The sequence below is a fragment of the Corvus brachyrhynchos genome, unplaced genomic scaffold, assembly GCF_000691975.1.
Source record: "Corvus brachyrhynchos isolate BGI_N302 unplaced genomic scaffold, ASM69197v1 scaffold62, whole genome shotgun sequence".
Classification (NCBI taxonomy): Eukaryota; Metazoa; Chordata; class Aves; order Passeriformes; family Corvidae; genus Corvus; species Corvus brachyrhynchos.
Window position 1 is genome coordinate 903,260 of NW_008236629.1, and position 22,730 is coordinate 925,989.

The 22,730-nt window shown below is 36.5% G+C and overlaps 1 protein-coding gene across 5 annotated transcripts in view; it reads right to left on the bottom strand.

Moving 5' to 3' along the window:
- Positions 1 to 213: 213 nt before the first annotated feature.
- Positions 214 to 22,730, bottom strand: part of PLEKHA7 (pleckstrin homology domain containing A7) — a 98,970-nt gene continuing 76,453 nt past the window's right edge. For 3 of the 5 annotated variants that reach the window (XM_017726587.1, XM_017726585.1, XM_017726589.1), the window contains 15 exons: positions 22,618 to 22,686; positions 22,371 to 22,451; positions 21,418 to 21,567; positions 20,397 to 20,498; positions 16,842 to 16,950; positions 15,743 to 15,981; positions 15,135 to 15,323; positions 14,743 to 14,860; positions 13,825 to 13,904; positions 13,222 to 13,422; positions 9,953 to 10,105; positions 7,292 to 7,425; positions 6,329 to 6,471; positions 2,996 to 3,104; positions 214 to 1,775 (listed from right to left, as the gene is read on the bottom strand). In XM_017726587.1, coding sequence (XP_017582076.1) covers positions 3,007 to 3,104; positions 6,329 to 6,471; positions 7,292 to 7,425; positions 9,953 to 10,105; positions 13,222 to 13,422; positions 13,825 to 13,904; positions 14,743 to 14,860; positions 15,135 to 15,323; positions 15,743 to 15,981; positions 16,842 to 16,950; positions 20,397 to 20,498; positions 21,418 to 21,567; positions 22,371 to 22,451; positions 22,618 to 22,686 — 1,866 coding nt within the window. In that variant the 3' untranslated portion in view covers positions 214 to 1,775; positions 2,996 to 3,006. The remainder of the gene's footprint in view (positions 1,776 to 2,995; positions 3,105 to 6,328; positions 6,472 to 7,291; positions 7,426 to 9,952; positions 10,106 to 13,221; positions 13,423 to 13,824; positions 13,905 to 14,742; positions 14,861 to 15,134; positions 15,324 to 15,742; positions 15,982 to 16,841; positions 16,951 to 20,396; positions 20,499 to 21,417; positions 21,568 to 22,370; positions 22,452 to 22,617; positions 22,687 to 22,730) is intronic. The other 2 variants (XM_017726586.1, XM_017726588.1) reach the window with 2 other exon arrangements.

The following is a 22,730-nucleotide window of genomic DNA, read 5'->3' on the forward strand; positions in this document are numbered from 1 at the left end:
ACAATAATAATAATTATTATTATTGTAATTCTTCAAAGGTAGAATTGGCATAGAGAGAGCCTGATTCAAACCCCAGTGAAATAAATGCAAAACTGGAGAACTTCAATGGGATTTGAAACAAAGAAGCGCAAAATGTGATAAAAGCACAAATGACCCTGGATTTCCAACTACCTGGACACCGATAAGAGAGCAGACAAGACAGAGGCAAGAGGAGACAGTTATGTTAATATTTTAATCTGTACATATACCATTTTCCAAACTGTTACATTTTATTTAAATTAATGTTTTCTTGCAAAATATTCATTTATGCTTTCAAAACTTTTTTATAAAGGCAAAAATAAATCATTATTTTGGCAAAAGGTTTTGAAGTTGATACTGGCAGTATTGAGGTAAAATAGATTGCATTAGCTAAATATATACTTTTAAGAATATTTCTGAGTATAGTGTTAATATAATATGATTTGTCTTAAAGTCTGAAACACAAAGATCAATTCCAAGGGGGTTTTAGCTACTACTTGAATATAAGGAATAAACAAGTTAGTGGTTTCACAAAATACTGCAGAAGTATTTCTCAGTTATTTCTCATCCAGAGCTGAACTCAGCTACTAATTACATAACATTGGGAAGTTTTTCCATGTCTTGCATTCGATGCATACACAGGGATTTTTCAAGTATAGTTGCAGCAATTCATTTAATCTTATTTTCTCTTTGTTGTAACTACCTCACCCTTTGCCCTATGCATAAGTACAGCACAGAATTCCAAAGTTTGGCAAAGATCAGCACCAGGTGAACATACCTACAAAATTAGCAGGTGCCACATTCCATTCGTTTTGCTGTTTCCAGGATAAATACTAGTCAATATGTCATTTTGTAATGTCTATTGAAAAAAAAAATCAGAAGAAAAATACATATTTACTAGCCAAATGACACACTATAATTTTTTATTGCTTACTTCACATATTTTAATTAAAAATCATCTTCTTTCACATCTCAACTTTCAAAAAAAAATAAAATTTGTTAGCTGTTTGTTACAGACGGGGCAGCGCTACTGTCAAGGGCAACCTAACAAACCGTGGATTGATACCAGCAAGTTAATCATCTGGGATCAAAAAAAGGAAATGGGAGTTAAAACTGGCTTTCATTATGGCTTTCTTGGGAAGTTTCTGCTATACAGTGGTTACTAATACTTAGAAATTCAAGCTAACAGTTCTTGCAATGGATTATTTAATGGGCAAAAGGGTGGGTGATTAACTCTATAAAAATATTCAATCCAAAACACCCCTTCACCAAACCTGTCAGCTGCATTAGCTCTATCCATACTGTATGACTGTGCTTCTAGGTTTGTTCAAATTTGAGGGGGTTTTTTCACAAAACTTTACAATGTGCCTCTGAGCCTGGGGGGGGAAGTAACAGCATCGTTTAGTATCTATGCAAGAAGTGTCTTTTAAAATGAATTCCGCCCTTGATTTAAAAAAAAAACTAAAATACATTGTTCTAAAAATACATTGTCAGTATTTTACAGAGTTTATTAAAAGTGCCGTTTATTCGTATAAAAAGTGTGAACTAAACTGAAGTAAATAAAAAATGATTTGCAGTTCTCTTCATTTTCATAGAAAATCCCCCTATTGTTCTCTGAATGTCTTTCCAGAAGAAGGTGTCATCAGCCAATGAGTATCTCCACAGAAAACTGGAAAAGAATCTCCTCTGTCTTCCATGAGGGGTCACAAGGTGGAATTTGCCTCGAGTCTTACGTCAGTGTTCACTTACTGCTTTGGCTGGTGTGAAGGAAAACAAACATGGTTAAATATTGAAGGAAGTCAACCAAAGCCAAGCAGTAAGCAATTGCTGGAAACCTTTTTTCTAAGCCTTTTACAGTTTCACAGAAGGAACAATTCATACAGACACATTAAGCGAACAATTATCTCATGATGCCACTGATGCTCAAGCTCTGGTGTCCCCTGCATGGTGCTGGTTTTCAAAACTACTTTCTTCATCTGAAGAAAATGTAAGTTTGTATCAATATATATCTGTAAGTGTATATCTATGTGTATATATTTGTACAGACATGTGCTAGACATGTTTTTAAGTCAGTCTGGAATCACAGAATGGTTGGGGTAGGAAGGGACCTCTGAAGGTCAGCCCTGGCCACCTGCTCGAGTCTCTGGCACTGGACAATTGCTTGAGTTACCCACGCAACCCTCTTTACTACTTCAACTCTGCTTTATCTTCTTGTTCAACTTCAGGCAATAAAATTAAGCCAAAGGAAGTCAGAAAATGAGAATAATATCAAACCAAAATATGGATGCATAGCAAGTGTCTTAACTAGGGGCACTTAGCAGTTGCATACAATATTTACACCTTTTCCTGTTTCAAACAGGGAAAACTCTGCAAATCCTATTGAGATACAAATCCAGATTTTTTTTGTAAGGACAACAAAATTATCACAATTTTAATACCTGAAGTGGCAAAATAACTTAACCAGAGACAGCAACCAACCTTCTGCTAACATAATCCAATGAAAGGCATGATCGAAGTCAAACATAACATTGCAGAATTAGTTACAAAGGGCCAAATCTTCAGCTCAGCTAAGACTCCGATGCCAGCTCCTGTGTAGGATACCAGCCCACAAAGGAAACCCCTGCTTGTACAAGGTGTACTTTGGATTCTCTCTTTATATGCCCTGTGCAGCCACCAGAGTACAGAGGCTGCTGAAAACCTGGCCCCCTGTTACCCAGAGCACAGATGTCTCCTCCCTTCACCACAGTAGGAGTGAGGAAGCACCTCACCTGCAGAGAGACAGCACTTCTCTGAAGACTCCATCAGCCCACGTGTTAGCTCATTAGAAGCAATATTTACCAGAATGAAAGGTTTCTGAAAAAGTAGCTGCATGCTTTCATTTGGATGTAATTTTGGTTTAGTAAAGAAGTTAAAATTTAGCAAGCCACAGCACAGGCACGATGGCAAATCAGGCATGCTGAGAGCAGTTAGTTCTTACTTGGAAGGTGTTTAAACAAATGTGTAGTGAAATCCATTGCTTAGGGGGGAGTGAGGTGGCTGTGGTACAGAAGGTGAGGGTGCTTTGGGTGGATAGGTCAACTGCTGAGCTAGAAGGGATCACACACAGGAATTAGGCTGCACAATCAAACATTCACATCATAAACGGAGCGACCTTAATTTTCTACCACATGAATAGGAAACCTGATTAGCAATGAATGAGGTGCTACACTATTTTAGTCACATGAAACACAATGTAAACAACAACATTTCTACCTGCTGCTTTTGTCTACACTTTGCATAAATTAAACAAATAAAGATTCCTATTTGGATGAGAATATGGACAACGTATCTCAAGATGAAGTTTTACTGGAACATTATGAAAGCACACAACACTGATACACTCTCATCAGCACTGCTTTTAAAGCTGAAGCTCTGGACCAGCACCTAGATTTGCTAAACTGATTTCAAGACTCACTGAGGCTGTACAGGTTTTCAACATTTCCTTTGTTATATGCCAGTAAGCAGAAACAAAAAAAATATATAGAAAAATAATGTTTAAAAAATTACATATGTGTATAACATTTTGCTTAGTGCCATACATGATACAGTAAATACATTTTCATATATCTCAGCTTGAAAGTACAGGATAAAGAATACAATGATTAAAAGTATCCTTGTTTATAAACCAGAGTAATAGTATAGTATTAGAAGACAATAATCATAAAATTGAAGAAATTAGAACTCAATCTAAAATTCTGCTTTTATATTTACGAGGGCCAAAGCATACAATGTAGGAAATGACTTCTTAATACTCTTGTATTTGACTTTAATCTTCCAGATTCTTGGCATGATTTCTACTCAAAAGGCTGATTTCTTATTAGGAACACAGGAAACTCTAAAGTGGCACTATTAGATAGATGTACAATTCATCTTAAAAGATTTAGATTAGCATAATATCCTAACATAATTGGTTGCCCTGAATAATGGGCAAAGTTAAGCTTCACAGTCTTTTCCATAAACAAATCTTTGTAAAAAAAATCTAGATAATTAATTTGGGATTTTCAGATACGGTCTGCTTTATCAACAAGGAGCAAATGATAACCCACACTTCGAAAATCAAACTACAAAAATAAGAATGTGAAGGAATCTGTTATATGAGACTACATGAGAATGTCCAATTAGCTGTGCAAAGTGTCAAATGCTTTTCTTTTTAATCACCTTAGATCATCAGAATTTAGGCCATACCTAAAAAACTTGAACTCTTTTCTGGTTTGTAGATTTTCTATTAAAACCAAACTACTCTTATTTTTGGCTTTTTTTTGGTTGTTTGTTTTTTTTTTTTTTAATGCTATAAAGGCCTTTGCTTTTAAAGAAGTAAGAAATAATTGAACTCAAAGCAAGACATATTTCAAGAAGTGAGTTTTTGAGGTACAAGTGTGGCAACAAAAGCTGTGCACAAACATAAAGGTTTGGGATTCCTTAAAAACCTTAGTCTTTGGCTACTGTGTTAGGGTTTCTTTAACTGAAAGACAAAAGAGGCAGCTGCTGTGCCTCACAAGGAAAATCAAACTAAAACTTATCTTGCAACTGACTGCAAATTTTCTGAAGCGACACTTAAACATTTCAGTCCTAATACACACTTTAATTCCCTCTTTGAGGAAAATAGAAGAATAAAGAATATTTTTGTGGTTACATATACCTAAAATGTGATGGGTCACACTTTTGAGATAATTACAACATAAAAAATTAAAATATATAAATAAAAAAACCTATAGTAATGAAATGTGTACTACATTCACTACACAATATTTAAAAAAATCAAACCTATTTCAGTACTGTACCGTTGCTACAAGTTCAGGCACACCCAGAAGTAACTTAACTGGCCCCATGAAGACCTTTGAGCAGGGCAGGTGCTCTGCTCTTGTTGTACTGACACAGAGGAGTAATTTCAAGTACTGGCTGTGTTCATCTGGGCTGACCTTAGCCCAGATGTGTGACCTTTTCCCAGCAGAAGCTAGAAATTGAGTGGCAAAATGCTGCACTCGCTCACACATCATGAAAGACATTCCTATTCTATAACCAAAGGATTTGAGTACCTGTTACAAGGTTCTGGTCACTGGAACTGGGATCAAAACGCCTGTGAAAAAGCCCTTTTGATACACTGATGGCCTGAAGGTCCACAAGGTTACTCCTGGAATTCCCCCCTGATCTTACAATTCTGTTCTTCTGTTTGTTTGGTTTAGCTTTATAATGCCTGGCCTCCTCAGCGAATCACTTTATTCCTGCCAGTCAGTTAAATTACCCACAGAAACTCTCTGAAGTCTCAAGATTCCTATCTTGAGAATGTATTCCATCCCCTCAAAATGCCATTCCCCTCAGGTTTAGCTGGCACTGCATCCCTGAGTGTACAGCCACATTCAATCAACGCTCTGTTACTGCAGATGCGCGTTACGCGCTCCAATATTGGAATAATCTGTCTTTAATGGGAAGGTCTTAAGGGCTGCTGTGGCAAGAGCCATAAGTTTAAACTGACAACTTCAGATGAGTAATGTGCATATTTTTTCTCCATCATAGTTGAAGTTTCCATTATTTCTGTTCTCCACTGGAACAGTGAATGGTGCCAGTTATAAATGGCCAGTCAGATACTTGGGGGAATCACTGCTGCATGGATTAGTGTGTGATACAAATCTCTTGACATTTCTTACTTATTTCAACTATAAAGCAATCAAGAGTGAAATTATCACTTTTAGCAACATATTGAAAAGGATCTATTAATTTCCAGGCATCAAGCAGAATTCATGCACAGCTGTCTTGCTCTGACCTCTCACCCTGGTCACCAGACAGAAACATGCCAATCCCCATTTTACAAGGTCTTTTTCAGCCTGTTGTCAGACAGCTCAAGCTGCAAATGATTGTAGCCTAATCTCAATCACTGGACCAGGGAATCTTTCTCTTAAAAAATTTAAAATCCTCTTTTCTTGATTTTTTTGAAGTCACAGATCAATTTACTTTTAAAAATGAATACAGAAATATTTGATTTAATATAATTATAGAGAATCAAAATGTTAATTTTTTTAGCACTATTAGAGCAAGTTTCCAAGTTCTGAACTTATTGACCATACTATTTTGCCCCCTTTATCCTGTCCACTGGAGGCCAAATACTCAATGTAAATCGTTAGCCCCTCTCCATTTGTTACCTACATGCACTCTTCACTATTTTGAATATGAATTGACTAAAACTTTCTCTTATGCCAGGAATTCAGCAACAACCCCACACAACTTGAGAAGCTGGTAAGAAATAGCTGTTATTTGGTAAATAACTCAGCATTACCTGCTACCTCCTTGCTCCTCTGAGAGGCTTCAGAAGCCAGAGCGTATGAAATGGTAATGATGCGCTCCTGCTCCTGCAGCTGTGAATCTAAATCAATCGAGTTGTGTTTGTCCTGGGCAACAGTAGGCTGCAGATTGTGCATACTGGGGGGAAAGTGAAAAACAACATTAACATTTGCAAACATAAAGAATCCACCATGCAGATAAGAACAAGCTTGGATTCAGACTGCAGTTTTCAGATCTCATCTATCAAGCTCCCTGTTTTATTGTCCTTCTTTAAATAGGGTTGATGTTGTATGCAAATGCCTACAGCACATGGAAAAATGGCACAGCCACCTCACATGCAGTCAAAATTTCTGCATAGCCTTAAGAACATCTGAAAGTCCTTTGTTGGAAATATGCTGTTTAAATAAAAGCACTACAAACGTGCTATTTATTTGAAGTTGTTAGTAAAATTCCTTTCTAGTGCTCAAAGGAAAAGGAAATAACCTGGTGGTCCCTCAGGCTGTACCCCTTCCAAAGAGAGGACAGATCCTTGACAAATCAAATTCTTGAAACTGAATGTTCAGCTGACTCTGTATTAGCTGTAAGTAGCCAAAAGTGTTGTTTCACAACTCCGCTCTCTGGAGACAACAGAAACTTGCTCTCATGCTGACTTTTCTTCTGCTTTTGGTCAGATTCATGCCTTTCCTTTCCTTCCTCCTCATTCTCATCTACAAGTTGGTTGGTAAGGACTCACTACTACTTTAGGATTCTCTGAACAAGAAAATACACAAAATTCATCATTATCTCTTGACCTTGTTTTGAAAAGCAGCTCTAAATATACTACATAAATTCTGAGCGCATTTTCTCAAAGCTACATGGTACATTCAGGTAACAGAAATTAAGATTGTTGTATTATGTTAGTTCTCGATGTTTAACATGAGCCCCTGTATAAGATTTGGAAAAAAACCTAAAACCTAACCTTGATTTAGTAAGAATATTCTTTATCTTTTCTGCTTTCCGCTGCCTTGCTGCCAGCTCTTCTGTAGAAAGGGGCTCTTCTGGCTCCAGCTCAACATAACGTTCTGGAATTACAACCTTCTCAGGCTTTGACAACTGTAGAAAGAAAGCAAGTATCGAGTTTTCAATAACAAAGACTTGAAAGAAATTGAGATAAATCCTCCTCAATGGGAGAACACAGTGAAAAGAATAAAGCATGGATTTCCACAGTCAGTACATGCACCTGATGCTAAACACTCCTCCTGAATTTCTAGCTGATGCCCTTTCAACAGTGTTTTTTCCCTCTGATCCTTTTTACTTCAGAAGATAGACTGAACAAATATTAAAAGGGATTACAGAAGCAATCAGAATCAACAGAAAACATTTCTTCAGCTCAGGCTTAGAGCCTAAAGTAGGACACTGCCTCAAGTTCTTACAGTAGAAAGAAGCAACCACTAAGAGTGGTTGACTGGACAACCCGAGATATTCATGTCATTATATTTGTGTCATGCCAGCCAGAACTTCCTACAACTGAAAGGAAGTATCACCTCAAGTTTTAACCTAGGGTCATTCTTCTGAGACTGGATAATTTTCTGTGAGCAGCAGAAGGAAACAAAAGGCAGAGAGAAATACACTACACTGTGCAACTGTAACAACACATTGCATAAACTAATTCTGAATAGACTGAAAATTGTAACATGATTGCATGAAAGCCAGAAACAAATTTTTGCTAGGATCCACTATTTTGTGGGAAATTTTCTCTCCACCCAACAAAAACAAAGTTTACAGACCTTGAACCAATTCTTATTATACAGAACAGACTGGTTTTGAAAATAAAAATAGAGAACGTGTGAATAAATGGAAATAAGTAAAGGAGAACAATTTTTTTTCTTCTTCTTCTTGGAATTTTGTTAAAACACTCATGAGGCAATGAGTTTTCAAAATTCAAAGTTTTCAATGAAAATAATCCTAAATTTTTCACCACTGACCTTGGCTCATGCTAATTCGATGGATTATGTAAAGTGGCCTGACCTAACCCCCGGTGCTTAGGCTCAGTAATTCACAGGCAATCGAAGGCCAAGAGCACACACTGACACACACAACTATATTAATTAATTAACTATATTAAAATCACAGCCTCAAGTTCCTTCTCAGGAAACACAAAGCCCGTGCTTCCAGAAAAATCCTAATTTTTCCACTACACTTCCCTACTTTTGAATCCAACTCCTCTATGGAGGTTTAGATACAGACATATATACACTTTTTAAAATGTGTATCTCTATCTCCATACTGTATCTAATCTAAATTAGCTCAACCAGTCACTTTCAGAATAACAGACCCATTAATCATGTGAACGGCAGATGGATTTCCTTAAAGGTACAACTGAGTATGCTCCCTTCTGAGGCACAGAGGTACCTCAAACACAGAAGTGCCTGCCAGGTGAAGAGGATGGCCACATGAAATGGAAAAGAACAAGGCCAGGTTGGATGGAGCTCTGGTTCAGTGGAAGGTGGCCCTGCCCATGGCAGGAGGCTGGAATTAGACAAATCTTTAAGGTCCCTTCCAACACAAACCATTCTACGATTCTAACCAGGTTAACTGAGAAAGAAGCTTTACACTCAGAGCTTCGGACCTATTTCAGTTACTCTGAAGCAGGACAGAAATGCCTATGAGCAAAAATGTCTCCTATCCAAGGCTTAAAGGAAGTACAAAGCGATTCCCATAGCCCTGAAGGCCTTCTGGAAAAGAAAAATTAATAGCAGAGTGCAACAAGGAAAGGCAGTAGAACAAAAGTTATCTTCTGCTTCTGAAGTTTACAGAAGCACTGTATTTTCTGTAAAAATTATACAAAGATTAACTGAAAGATGCATTCATTCATAGAGTTCAACAGGTAACAACTCACAAAGTAAACCTTTTACAAATATCTCTCTCTGTAAAATGATACTCTGCCAACAGCTTTCAGAAGAGCACAGGTGCTTACTAGTCTAATTATCATTAATAGTTGTACTGGTTTGCCATCTCCCGCGGCATTTAACACAGCACAAGGTACCCCCTGAAGCCTTTCCACTTGCTGTGTTCTCTCCTTCCCACCAGATGGCCCAATCGCATTTCAAACCAACATTTGCTCGGTTACTGGAGCTGAGAAAAGACCTCGTGCCCAGAACACCAAGCGGGTCATTCCAAAAGCTGACTGAAATATGTTTTCTGTTCAAGCCCAAATACAGCAGTGGTTCCTCTTCTCTACCATCTTTTGCCAGTCAAAATTAAGAGCAGTAAGGTAGCTCTGGGGAACTTTTCCTTCATTCCTGTTTCTCATTTTTAAATACTCTTCGTGTTGTCTTCTCATCTTTTTTTCCCAATTTATAGAACCTTCCCTAAGTTAATTGCTCTTTCCTTTATAAAGCCTGAGCTATATATTTCAAAGAGTAGAGCCAACATTTCAATTTCTTCTCTCCACTAGAACACAATACGAACACAAACATTGCAAAGGTGCCAGGTCATAAATTTTTAGTACCCAAAAGACTCCTTTTAGTTCAAACTTCCAGCTAACTTCTGAAAGAAAGGATGAGAATCCACTGCCGAAAACTTAGAAGGGTTAATGTTTTGGGACAGAGATTAGGAGGCAAAAGATTGTGACCATTACCTCTCTGCTGATATCTAAATCATAGTCTTGAGGCTCCAGGTCAGTCTCTGTCACTGCTACTGGCTGAACTTTTAACCATTCATTTTCATCCTTGTCTTCTCCACGAATTGCCCTCTCAAGTAACTGCAAATCAAATTCTTGCTCTCGTTTCCACTGGTAATAGATACAAAACAATTAACAGCATTCAGCAATACTGCCAAATTCACCATATAGCAATGTATATTACTACTGCTGCAAACGCTGCACTGCTGAAAGAGTCAGCAGGGCAAACCCTAAACTGGCAAGAGAAAGAAAATACAACTGCATTTCTTGGTACATACGGGTGGTGGGCGTTTTGATCTCTAGCTGTGCTGTGAGGAATTCAGAGTACTGCTTAATTTTACATGTTCAGTAGAATTAGATTCTAAGAAATTTATTAATCCCAATTTCACATTTGCTGATTAACATGGAACCAGCTACACACAAACATCTTTGGGAGCACAGGTCTCACTACCAGCGAGCCTACAGACTGACAGATTAGTCCTTGGCATTGTAAAGAGGCAGTGCTGTGTGGTTCTGAATCACTACACAGAAAGGCTACTTACAGTGCTGGTTGAGAACCACAGCTTGAAAATTTTATGTATAATAAAATAATACCTACTGTTTAAAGCTGATAATACTTTGTGTATTAGTGTTAACTTGTCTTGAATTAAAAACTAATTAACTTTTAAGCTCTTCAGACTTTACTGAAAGCAGAGTCCAGCTACCTGCAAAAGTCTTTCACAAGGTCTTTAAAAGGTAAATATTTAGCAATATAAATCAGAGCTATTAAATATTTATTGATATTTAAATTTAGCATATTTAAACTAAGCTGCATAATGTAGAGTACCCAAAATCACTGCACACTAGTCCCTTCACAAATACATACAATACAGTTACATATAAACTCACACTTAAGGACACTACCAATACCTTTTTGTTCAAAAAAATTAAGTTCAGTTGTAGCGTCATTCCATCCAGTAGATCTGAGCAACTTTACCATACACGATATTAAAACCAGTAGGAAAAAGAAGAGACAAAAACAACGACAACAACAAAATTATCTCCTCAAGGTTTTGAGGGAATCAATAGGAGAATGTGCCACTTTTATGTTTCTTAAAAACATCTCCAGTATTTCTGGGACAAATCTTTGGCTTGTTTTGGATGAAGTTTGAACTCCACATGAAGTCCTTAGACTTCATTATGCCACTTCTATTACTAAATCTAATTGAAACCTATTCATGCACAAGCTCTCAGAATTCACTCAGAAGATAAGTATCTTCCATGTATATTAAAAAGTTAAGTAGGTAAAAGGCAATTACATCTCAAAAATTAATATGTTACAGAATTCAAAAGAGAAAAGAACATTTTCTCACACGAGTACTCCAAACTCATTCTTCTACTCATATTCGAACCAGGCCTGATTGATATAGTATATTTTAAATACACAGTATCATTTTCAAGTTGTTATTGTATATAGGTAAGAAAAACATCAAACCATTCTTAAGAAGCAGTACTTTTATTGGCTTTGATGTTGCAACTTTTACATGAAAAAGGCATTGTATATAACAAATGAATTCATGTACTGTGATCAATACTTAAAATGTCATACTACACTTGAGAGCTGACCAATTAAAAATTAGAATTACACATACAAGGTATGTTTAAAGCAAATGTTACACACTGAGCAGCACTTCAATTATACATTTAACTGTTTGCCATTTTGGCTGCTAAATAATTGTAATGCTGTAAGTAATTGTGCTATCAAACATGCTCTTGCAAATCCAAGCCCTATAGGTACAAGAGAGGACCTCTACAAAACATTACTAGGGCTGAAAAACACTATTTTAATTCTTTACAGCAAGAAAAAGACCAAGATGGCACCCAAATTTATAAATAAAGTGTTTGCCACAAATGTTAATAACGAGTGTAGTGAAAATGTTTTGACTTGTGTTTGTTATGTGAGTCAGAAAACATAAGAAGCTCAGATTTATTTCTTCCAATTAAAGTATGAAAGTAACAGTGATACTACAGTACTACAATTCCCAAACATTATGCACTGTCTTTAAAAAATTTGTGATTGCAAAACAGAAGACAAAACAGATGAATGTCTCCAAGCAGTGCACTCGTATTTACTGGGAAAGTAAATACAAATAACTGGCTGCAAATTAGTGCTACAGAACAGTGGGAATGAAAAGCTGAATATTAAAAGGTTTTTTTAATGCCAGCAATTGACACACATGTACTAAATGCAATTAAGCCTGGTAAAAATTGAGTAGTCCAGTTAGAAATTTTAAAATAACTACAAAATTCTGCAAATTAAAAACAAGCAAATTAAAAAAAAAAAAAGAGGCATTAGGTATGATGAGTGACGGATCTAAAAGCAAGAGATCTTGTGCAATGAATTAGGTAAAACAATGTGATCATTCTAAAGCTCTAGTGGATCAAATAAAAAAATAAATTAAAAGACCACAGCATAAGTGCAATTACAGTACAATCCTGGTTTAGCACCAAGTGAGCAACTGGGTAACTTCACCAATTAGAATTGCTTTGGTTAGTATCCAAAATGTATCATTATAAACTTATCATCTGCACAGCATTTACTCTTAGAATGCAACAAAAATACTTTTCTTCAGCAGCTTAAATTTGAGCCTTATTAGAATATTCTACATTTTGAGCTTTAAAGAAGAATTTGTATCAATTAAAATACATTAGCTCTCACGTAAATTCCTAATCAGCACGATTATATTTTAAAACTGGTTATCCATTTATCATCTTTTTAAAAGAGAACAAACAAACACCACCTTGGTCTGATATTACCACCGACTATCTTGCAGGCTAATTTATGAACTAAAAGGAAAAATACCTATGGTGAGAAAGAACATTCTAAAAGGCCCATTCCACTATGAAGCAGTTTTAAAACTGTACAAGCTTCTGACACTTTCTAAATACAATTCCAATTAAAAAAAAAAAAAATCATGGCTCTGAAATCACCCCAATACACTGGCATCTCCACTCATCACTAACCTCTGACCAACTTACCTGATGAACCTGCTACATTTACCTTGACTACGAGTAAAAAAGATCATCTATTCCTCACACTCTCCGAACTCATTTGATACCACAGAACACTAATTTAATTGGACTAGAAGCATCACACACGCTCAAGTGAAAGTGCTTGCCAGGGGAAAATAAAAGAATAAATCCAAAGATATTTTTAGTTTAGTCCTTTTAAGGCATATCTAACATACTGAGCCTACGTCTGCAGACACGGGCCTGATGAAAGACCGAGATGAAACAGGCTGCCTTTCTCCTTGGCTAAGAGTTCTCTTGCGTTCCCGCACTAATGCCTTCTGATGTCTCTTCATTCTTTCTAGCTGCTCCTCTGCACTCATCTTGCCTCTTTGGTGGTCTCCAGAGTATAAACGTTCCAAGGCACTCTTTGGTCTCTCCTGGAGAAGTCACAAGGCACACAAAACACATGCTGTAATTAATAGTTTATAAGAAGTATACAAACAAATGAACTCCTTCTCCTACCTCATTACTAAATTTTATTCTATTAACTTTGCATTTCTTAGCATATTTAAACTCTGTATTTCCTATTAGTAGTGTTGACTTTTGGTTCTAAACCTTGTTTTATAAATCTATTTGAAATGCAATAAGTTGTTTGTTGTCCAGTTCATTTAAGAAAGTGAAAAACTGGGACACTTCGTTAGATCACAGCTCTTGGTCCTCTCCCAGGCTACTATAATCCCAATTACAAAAAATATACTACTGCTACACAAAATATGCTCTGGGCTTAACTATTTCAAGCAGTTCAAACAATTGCCTTCAGAAGTTTTTTTAAAACTTACCTTGGACCTATCCCTTCGAAGTGTTGCAAACGATGAAATGGTAGATGACTGGTGCAATCTGGAAGTTGATCCAGACAAACCTTTATAAGGAAAAAGAGAATGCCTTAAAACCAGATGACAGACAAAGAAAGTGTCAGACTTTTTAAAAATAATATTATACTATTTCTGTGGCATTCAGGTTACTATTTTAGCTCACATTTTGCAATTCAGAAGATCATGAGAGGCATAAAATTTCATTTCAGCCGAACATAATGCATTTCAGGTCACTACTGATCAAAATTCAGAAAATCTGTAGTAATTTAGAAGGTTATATTAAATGAGAGATGGGTTGAACTCAGCTGTACAACAATAAATAAACTGTATAAATAATCACATCTATTAAGAAAATAAAACCTTAACATTCACAGCTAGAAACAAAAGAAATAAGAAGCGAATGGCTAAGAAATTATTTGCTTTTGGCCCAGATATCATCTCTGTCCTCATTTGTGAAACAGTTACAGGATTACAGCACAGTGGGGATGGAGTGTCAAGTCAGATGTAATGTTTGGGGCACTACATTCATATTCTTTATCGGTTGCATTTCAATGGCAATATAAATGTTTTAAAAATACTTAAGAGTTTGCAAAAGGTAGCGGAGAAATCATGAGGAAAAATAATTCTTAATATAAGAGACATTCTCATAGCTAATTCCATGTTTTGCTATGGGTTTTTTTAAGCCTAACATATAAAGTTGCTTTGCCAAAGGCTGATTGTCTGTAACAGCACCATTAAAACGCACAAAATCTCTAGACTTTCCCTGTATAGTTTATCTAAAAACAGTGATCTGTTCATAAAGATCATCTCCAGGAAATCCTACAAGAAAAAAGCTCCTATACAGACAGTACTGTTAAAGATCAACTCCATAAATTCCTGGCTTACCACGGGTAGGTAGTGTCTGGTATCCACTATCAGGGCTTATTAAAGCACTGGAAGGGTGGCTGAGGTCACCCCCTATCATTGCTAGTTCTGGTTCACTCATGTATGAACGCAGTTCCACCTATACAGAAAAATACTCATCAGCTCAAATGAAATCACAGACAGCAAGTCTTAATAATCCTAAAACAAATCCTAGATCTTTGTTTCTGGATTACTTCATCTCTCTCTGCCATTATTATATGGCATAGATCTCTCACTATCATTATTATCTCTCTGCCATTCTATATCATGATTACTGTATTAAAGGTCCATATATTCTACAGACAACAATAACATGTTTTATCCAAGGTTCCCATATCTTTGAAGAGCAGGTGTACAGGTGTGTGAGTGCTCACCCTGTAATCTCCATTCACATACTGGCCGAGTTCTCTGTCTCTCTTTCTCTCGTCTGACTGACGTTTCAGGCCCCGCACCGAGGTGTGTCTGATGACAGTGGCTTCTCTCGGAAGGGGTGGGACAGCTGGTGGCTGATCCTCAGGACTGTACAGCTGAGGGAGAGGAGGTCTGGGCGGTGCTTCATCTTCCTGGGAATAGGAAAGCGCAGGGATTTGGCAAACAGCATGAAAACAGTCTGCCATAAACTGAAAGTTCATCGCATTATATGAATTATTCACGACTGCTTCAGCATGCTCTCTTCTGTCCACACCAGAAGCTTGAGGCTTTAAGGCCCAAGCAAGACCAAGAAATCAACCACAAAGCATTTCCAAGGAAGGCTCTGAATATTAGTATGTCCTAGACCAGTCTGTGACACTCTACAGGAGGCTCCAGGTTATGCACAAGTATTGTGCTGCATGTGCCACTTCTCAGTTCCAACACGAACACCCCAAGTGCCTCCCTGCTGTGCCTCCACACTGCGTGAACTTCCAGCCACGACAGTTCCACTGCTCCTGACAGAAGGGAAATGGAAACACTGCTGAAAGAATCCCACAAGAGCAGTACTTACAACCTTTGGCTTGAGCTTGACTGGTGACTGAAGAGGTGGCTCTATTTTTTTCAGCTGCTGTGCTTGGTGCTGTGTCCTGGTCTGGAAATAAGGCTGTGGATACAGCCTAACCTCCAGAGGGGATTTAACTGGACTGCGTGGAGGGCTCTCGGAGACTGAAAGTTTGCTCTCCACAGTAGCAAGGGAAGCTGGTAAGGAAGGCACTGAAGACTGAGAAAATGAAGGCACTGTTTTTCTCTCTAGGGGAAAAATACACAAAAAACATTTCTTGATGAGGATCTAGCAAGTCTTCAGGCCAAAAATAAAACCAAATAGTTCAATATCATCCCATAAAGCTCCTGGTAGAGTGCAGTGGGAGCAAAGGGAGGAAAAGCCTGGGAGTCATATGAAATCAGTCCATAAGCTGCATCTGGCCCCATGCCACAGATTCCTTAAGTTGCCTACAGATCTAGACCATCTCAGAACTATTTTATCTCTGTATGTAAAAGGTGAGCAAAGATGCCTTAAACATAAAGTGCATTTTGCAGTAGGTATTACCAGGCTCTTGCTATCCCAATGCATTAGGTCTTGTCTTTGAAACACAATAAAGCCACTGAAATGCAGACCACACAGACTTTCCCTTCTTCTTTCTCTTCCAGATGTTGCTCTGCCCACTAAACATCTGCCTGAAGAGGGAGGGGGAAAGCAACTGCAGCAAGGACAGTTGGGCAGCATCCAAGTGGGAAAAAAAAGCAATAAATCCAGAGAAGAGCTCCTGGACAGGATGCAGAACAGACACCACACTGGTAAGGGCCTGGCATGTGACAGAAACCACTTCTGCAACTTGAAGAATTTAGCCCATTGTTGTTATTGTTATTCCCTTTATGGCTTGTTACATTTTAGTGCCACTGGTATGTGAAAACAAACAACAAAAATACTTTGTCACCTCAAGTAAAGAAACACCAAGTTAATGTGCTCAGTCAACAGCGATTTCTGACACACTCAATAGCAGAATTAACTGGATTTTCTGCAGCAGAACAAACTTCCAGATTATGTGCACAGACCCAAAGACTCAGTTGCATTGGTACATTTTTTATTTCTTCATCATGCTCTCCCTTACCTGGATTCTTTATAGAGTCTACTATGGTTTTGTAGTTTGCTTTATTTGCACTCAAGCCAGCTGTAACATCTTCAATTCTCCACAAGTCTTTTTGTATTTGTGTTTTCTCCTGTTGTTTGTAGTAAAAGAAAAAAAAAATTACTTATACCTAATTTTTAATTTATTATGAGCCTTTCTGTCATTTGATACCAAAACCAAATCACTATTTCAGAACTTACATGAAAACTTAAGAGTTTAGAAATGAGTTAAATAATTACTTTAAAATAAAAATTTAAAAAAACAAAGAACACCAACAAACATATCTTGCCCATAAAATTTATTAGAGCATTTTCTGACTGTTGGAAGACTTCTTACAGAAGACGGGGGAAAAGAGACAAGTCTATATTATTTCTAGAATACTGTTCAGACTACAAAAACATAGTTTAATGTTTAACATAAAATGAGCTTCTAGAACCCATTAATTTGAACTTGGTTCTTAAATCCTATAATTACCGAACTTAAGACTCTTAAAGCAGCCTTACAAAACATCTTAACACATTTAAGGGAAATATGCTGTAGTAAAAAAGCAAAAAAACAAACTCAGAAGTGCTGACAATTTCAATTTCTGCTTATATTTGAGTTGTTAGGCCTACTTGCCATGATGTATTTCAGGTAAAAACAATATATTGCTGCTGTTCCAGGATTTGGTCTCATCTTGCATCCTATTTCCTTTACCAAGGCTTTCCAGGAGGAAGGAAAGAAAGAAAGGGAAGCTTTGTCTACAGACTGGACTTTGCCTTTAAGTGCATCTTGCAGCCTGGCTCCTGAATGCACCATTTCAGTCATTCCAATCATCTTAAATAGCTGCTGCCATCTAATTAATTAAAGCCTGGTAACCTCCTGACTTCAAACATTTGCATCAAGAATAAACTTTGTAAAACCAATACTATTAAAGAAAGTGAAGGCAGTGAAACACTTAAGAATTGCTTACAAACTGCTCAAGAACTCTAGAAATCCATCACCTCCCACGAGCTGCAAAATAGCTACTAATTAATCCTATAAGGCTGAGGGTGAAAAAAAACTTCAGTAAAAGCTGTTACACCTCATAGAGCTAAGGAAGGCATATAAATTGCTTTCCACTTTCTGTCTTAAATCAGGAAATATGTTCAGCCAGGTTACAGATCAGCAAACAGGGTGCCAAGAACACAAACATTTAAATGATGGAGAACGTTATTTGCCTGTAGTAAACTCACTCGATAGATGGGACATATCTTGAAAGATTGTCAGGACACAAACTATAAATTTGCACATTTCATTTCATTTTTCTGAGATTAATCATACTACAAGGAACCAAATGATGGATTTACAATAATCAAGCCTCAGACTAGTGAAAAAAACACTACATCGCACTGAAAATCCTGCTTCTGAAACCACTCAGAAAATGTTGGATTAGCAATGTAGAAAAGCCAGATCTTTTAATATTATTTCTTCCCATTACTTAAATATTGATGTGAAGAGAATATTTTAGATCTAAAATGGACCAGGGCTGAATGATAAGCAGATGAATTAATTTTAAAATTATGAAAGCCGAGATTGCTGTTTATAGAGGGGTATAAATATACTTTATTGGTAAGCATGAAAAGGTAACTTGGAAAGAAAATTTTATTTCTCTAACTTCCTTCAAACAGAAACATAATTTAGAATGACATAAAACCAGAGAAGAAACACCAACTAAAAAGTTACCACTGATAAAATAACCTATCTCAGTTAATTTCAGCATTCCCAGATCCTCCCCAACCCTTAAGCAAAGACAATTGAAGCTACATTCTAAAAAGCAAGATTTACTCCAACCAAGCTACTCGAAACACTTAGGTTCTAACCTCTTAATTAATGCTACGTAAAAACAACATCAGTGGTCTCCTACAGCAACTTGAGCCTGCAAATTTACTGAATTTTTAATAATATTCCATGAAGACTGCATTTTTTTAAAATACAGTGTGTATTAATTTAGTGCTATTGGAAAATGCTAGATAAACAATCTTGAGTCTACACATCCTTGGGCAGAGACGAAAAAAATTCTAACTACTGGGTACTTAAAGTGAGACTTCTTTGAAGGAATACAGTTTTTTAGAATATTCAGTACTTTCTCAAAAAATCAGTTCCCCCTAGTATCTCCAAAATAGGTATTCAGAAACAGTTTTTTAAAACTTAGCCAAACATATCTGTGCATACTTATATATATGTGTATATATAAGTATACACACATACAACTGATAACATGCTTATGGCTGTGTGTGTATTTATAATTAATCACTTATGTGATATGAGATGATAAGCAAACTGAATTAACATTTTTTTCTGTGCAAGCCACATTCCCTTCCATATGTATTGGTGAATCCCATGCCACACTATCAGTATTTTAAGCATGCTCAGTGCCTAGTTGGAGATTTTAGCTCAAAGTAGCCTAAAAAGGTATATTTTGTTTAAATTTGTAATTTTCCTTTATTAAACAAAGTAACTTTGCAGAAGGACCATTTTATTCCAATATTCCCCTGGGATTTTTTAAAAAATGTATTCTACAGCTGAACTCAATTACATAATATTCTGACTCCAGAAACTGAATCACTTCCCCATCCCCCAAAATGAAAAGTAAATGAAAATATATGTTGAAGATTGATGCAATCAAAAAAAGTTTTACAACTCTTGCTTTGACACAAAACATTTATCCATTAATAGTGAAAATAAACAGGCTTCAAATTATATCTGATCAGATATTTACTGCAAATAAATAAGCTAAAAAATGTAACTAGTGAGCTCTTTTGGTCCAGGATATTTGGAAAAGTAGACTAAGATTTGAGAAAAATTTATACATTAACTGTGTTCCTTGTGTTCTGTTCTGCTCACACTAAGGAAAAATAATCCAGTCTGTATTCCCTGCTCTGAGAATAAAGTCACCAGTTGTAAGCAGGTATGTAGAAATAATCTGGTATTTCACGTCCATTTCAGCAAAGAAAATAACTGAGCTTCAAACAAAGCTTCTTTTAAGATTTGAAACTGAATAATTGATTTAAAACTGAGATGCCTTTCAATTACTGATGGCTGTTAAACACTTATTCCACTTCACAAAACAATCTGCAGAGATAAATCTTCCATAAATAGAAGAACATGACAAATAACAAGCAATGACAATAACAACCAGTGACTGGTGCTCTTAAAAATGGATAAAGAAGCCAACAATGTCAGATCAAATAAACAGAAGACTAAGAAGTCCTACACAGTCTTATAAATTAAATACGTTATCAATGTCAAGATGTCTGCATGTAATAAAAATGTAATAAAATAATGACAAATTTGCATAGACAACTTATGAGAAACTATTGCATGTGCTGCAAGACAATGTAGTGGGTTTTTTTCACTGCATAGCCACGCTGCCACAGTGCCTGAACTCTGCAAACCAAACCACATGACAGCTGAATGCACTGCAAAAATGGCAGAGAATTTCTCTGACGAGATGGTAACTTGAAGTTCAGGAAAAGTCATCCTCTAAGTGTTTACAGTGTCTGGAACTGGACTCACCTGAGATACCAATGAACTGCTCATCTGCTCCTGTAAGGCTTTTTTCAGTTGGCTCACATCCTTTTCTAATTTCAGGTACTCATTCCAGGCATTTTCCATTTCCTGTTAACAGAAGGAATACTCTAATACAGTGCTAACTTCAAAACCACTTTATCCATTCTCTAATTGAGCACCAAAGTGTTTTGAAGTTACTGTTATTCTATTATAAAAAGAAGTAAAGAATCCATTTTAGTCTACACTGTTACTTAGACTTGATTATACACCTGAAAAACACTTCGTAGCTTGGAAGGTCAAGTCAAGAATCCCTAGTTAAAAAAACTCTGGCCAGGTTCCTGACACAAAGCCAAATTGTCATAGAACAGAATCTCTGCAACAGTACAGCCCATTTTATAATGATTTGCTATTTATGCCCACAAATACATTTTAAATGCTGACTGTGAAAATCATACATTTTCTACAGGCACAAACTGACTCGATATATTTAAGTAATACTGTTATTTTAGTGATCAGACCTTACTATAGGAAAGGTGTTCATGCAATTCTAGAAACAATCTTACAAGGCGCTAGTTACATTTCCATAAAGAGATAGTAATAATAGAGGGAAAACAACATTAAATTATATTTGAATTTTATTAAGTTATAATATCAATGGTATATTTATAATGAAGTATCAACAGATTTTCCCAATTCCTTTTACCCTGGAAAAACATCCTAGAATCACATTTATATTTTCAAAGGACTAGCTGAAATATTTGCAATTTAAGCCCACATATAACATATAAAGACATTAAAAAGATTAGGGGTTTTTGCCTGGTTTGGGATGGTGGGAGGCAGGCGTTGAAAAGTAAAGGTGGAAAGATTGTTTAATATTTTTGTCTGGTTTAGTATGCTGTATCTTAACCAAAACTCTTCAGAACAGGTCTTAACTCCCCTATCCAATGCCCCTATCCAACGACCAACACAGTTTTGGTCTAACTGGGATTTTAATTGTGGTTTTCTTGAAGCAACCAAAAACTCATACCGTTGAAACTTTGGATATTTCAGCCCGAATATGTATAAGGTCCTCTTGCAAAAGTCTCTGCTGGTAAGATATTTTTTCTGCATGTTGTGGTTGGTCTTTGTACTGATCCATCTGCCTGTGTAAAACCTCCAAAACAGACTCCAGCTGATCCTAACAAAGAAGATGGCAGTAAGTTTACAATATTTAGATGGAAATTTCTGCATCTACTTGCAGGAATATGAAAGGTGTTTTCCATGCCCCAAGTCTTCCCTATAAGCCAACAGAAGTTAGGATTGGCCTCCTGTTTTGGAGGCTCACATGTAAACAAAAAACTGCAAGAGCCTTAATTACCTATTATATCCAAAAGTTATCTCATATTTTCCATTAAGTTTTTCCATTAAGCAGCCAAACCATTGAAAACACAAAGCAGTGAGAGGGGACTTTTTCTGTTTACACTCTGTACAAAACTGCAATTTACAGTTTCAGAAAAACCCCCTTAAGCAGTACAGAACTGTGACAGCCCCACCACAGCCCAGCATGAGCTGTTTGTTTAAGGACATGTTCTCATTCACTGCTATGGGTAAAACAGTCATGTGAGGGATTAAAATATTGTCTAAAACATGAAACAGACCCGATTCATTTAGTCAGGAGTAAATAACATGGAATTAATTTTGCACAGTAGCTCTTCTGAAGGATCCACCTGAACATTATTTTCATTTTAGAATACATTTTTTTCTGAACCACCTTAATTTACTGACAGCTATGGCTCGCAGGCAATGAGGCAAATGGGATTAAAACATTCCATAATGGATATTCAATCCTTAACACAAAACCCAATTCTTGTTATCATAGAAGTTTATACACACTACAGTGCAAGCAGCACTCAATTTTTTGTTCATAATTTCATATTTTATATTTCATAATTAGATAAAAGTTGATATTTTATTTTACTAAGCCCTTTTTAATCTACTTACTTTATTTTCCTTAAGGGCTCTTATTTTGTCCTCCAAGTCCTGCAGAATTCTGTCCTGCTCACAGAAAACACTTAGCTTCACCTGGAAATGAAATCATATACATATACAAAGTTGGATTTTAAAAACCAAGCAGAAAAGTATCCACTTGTAACACTTCACCCCAAGGAGTGCAATAATGGTCACATAACTGTACAACAGAAATAGACAAATCAGTGCAAGAGGTGCTGAAGTGGTGTTTGATACTCACATCAATATCACTTTCTGCAATCTTGACAGGTTTTGTACTTCTTTCTTTTAACGAGTCACGTCCTGTCACCTAAGAGGAACAGGTTTTCAAAACGTAAGGAATTAGTTGCAAAC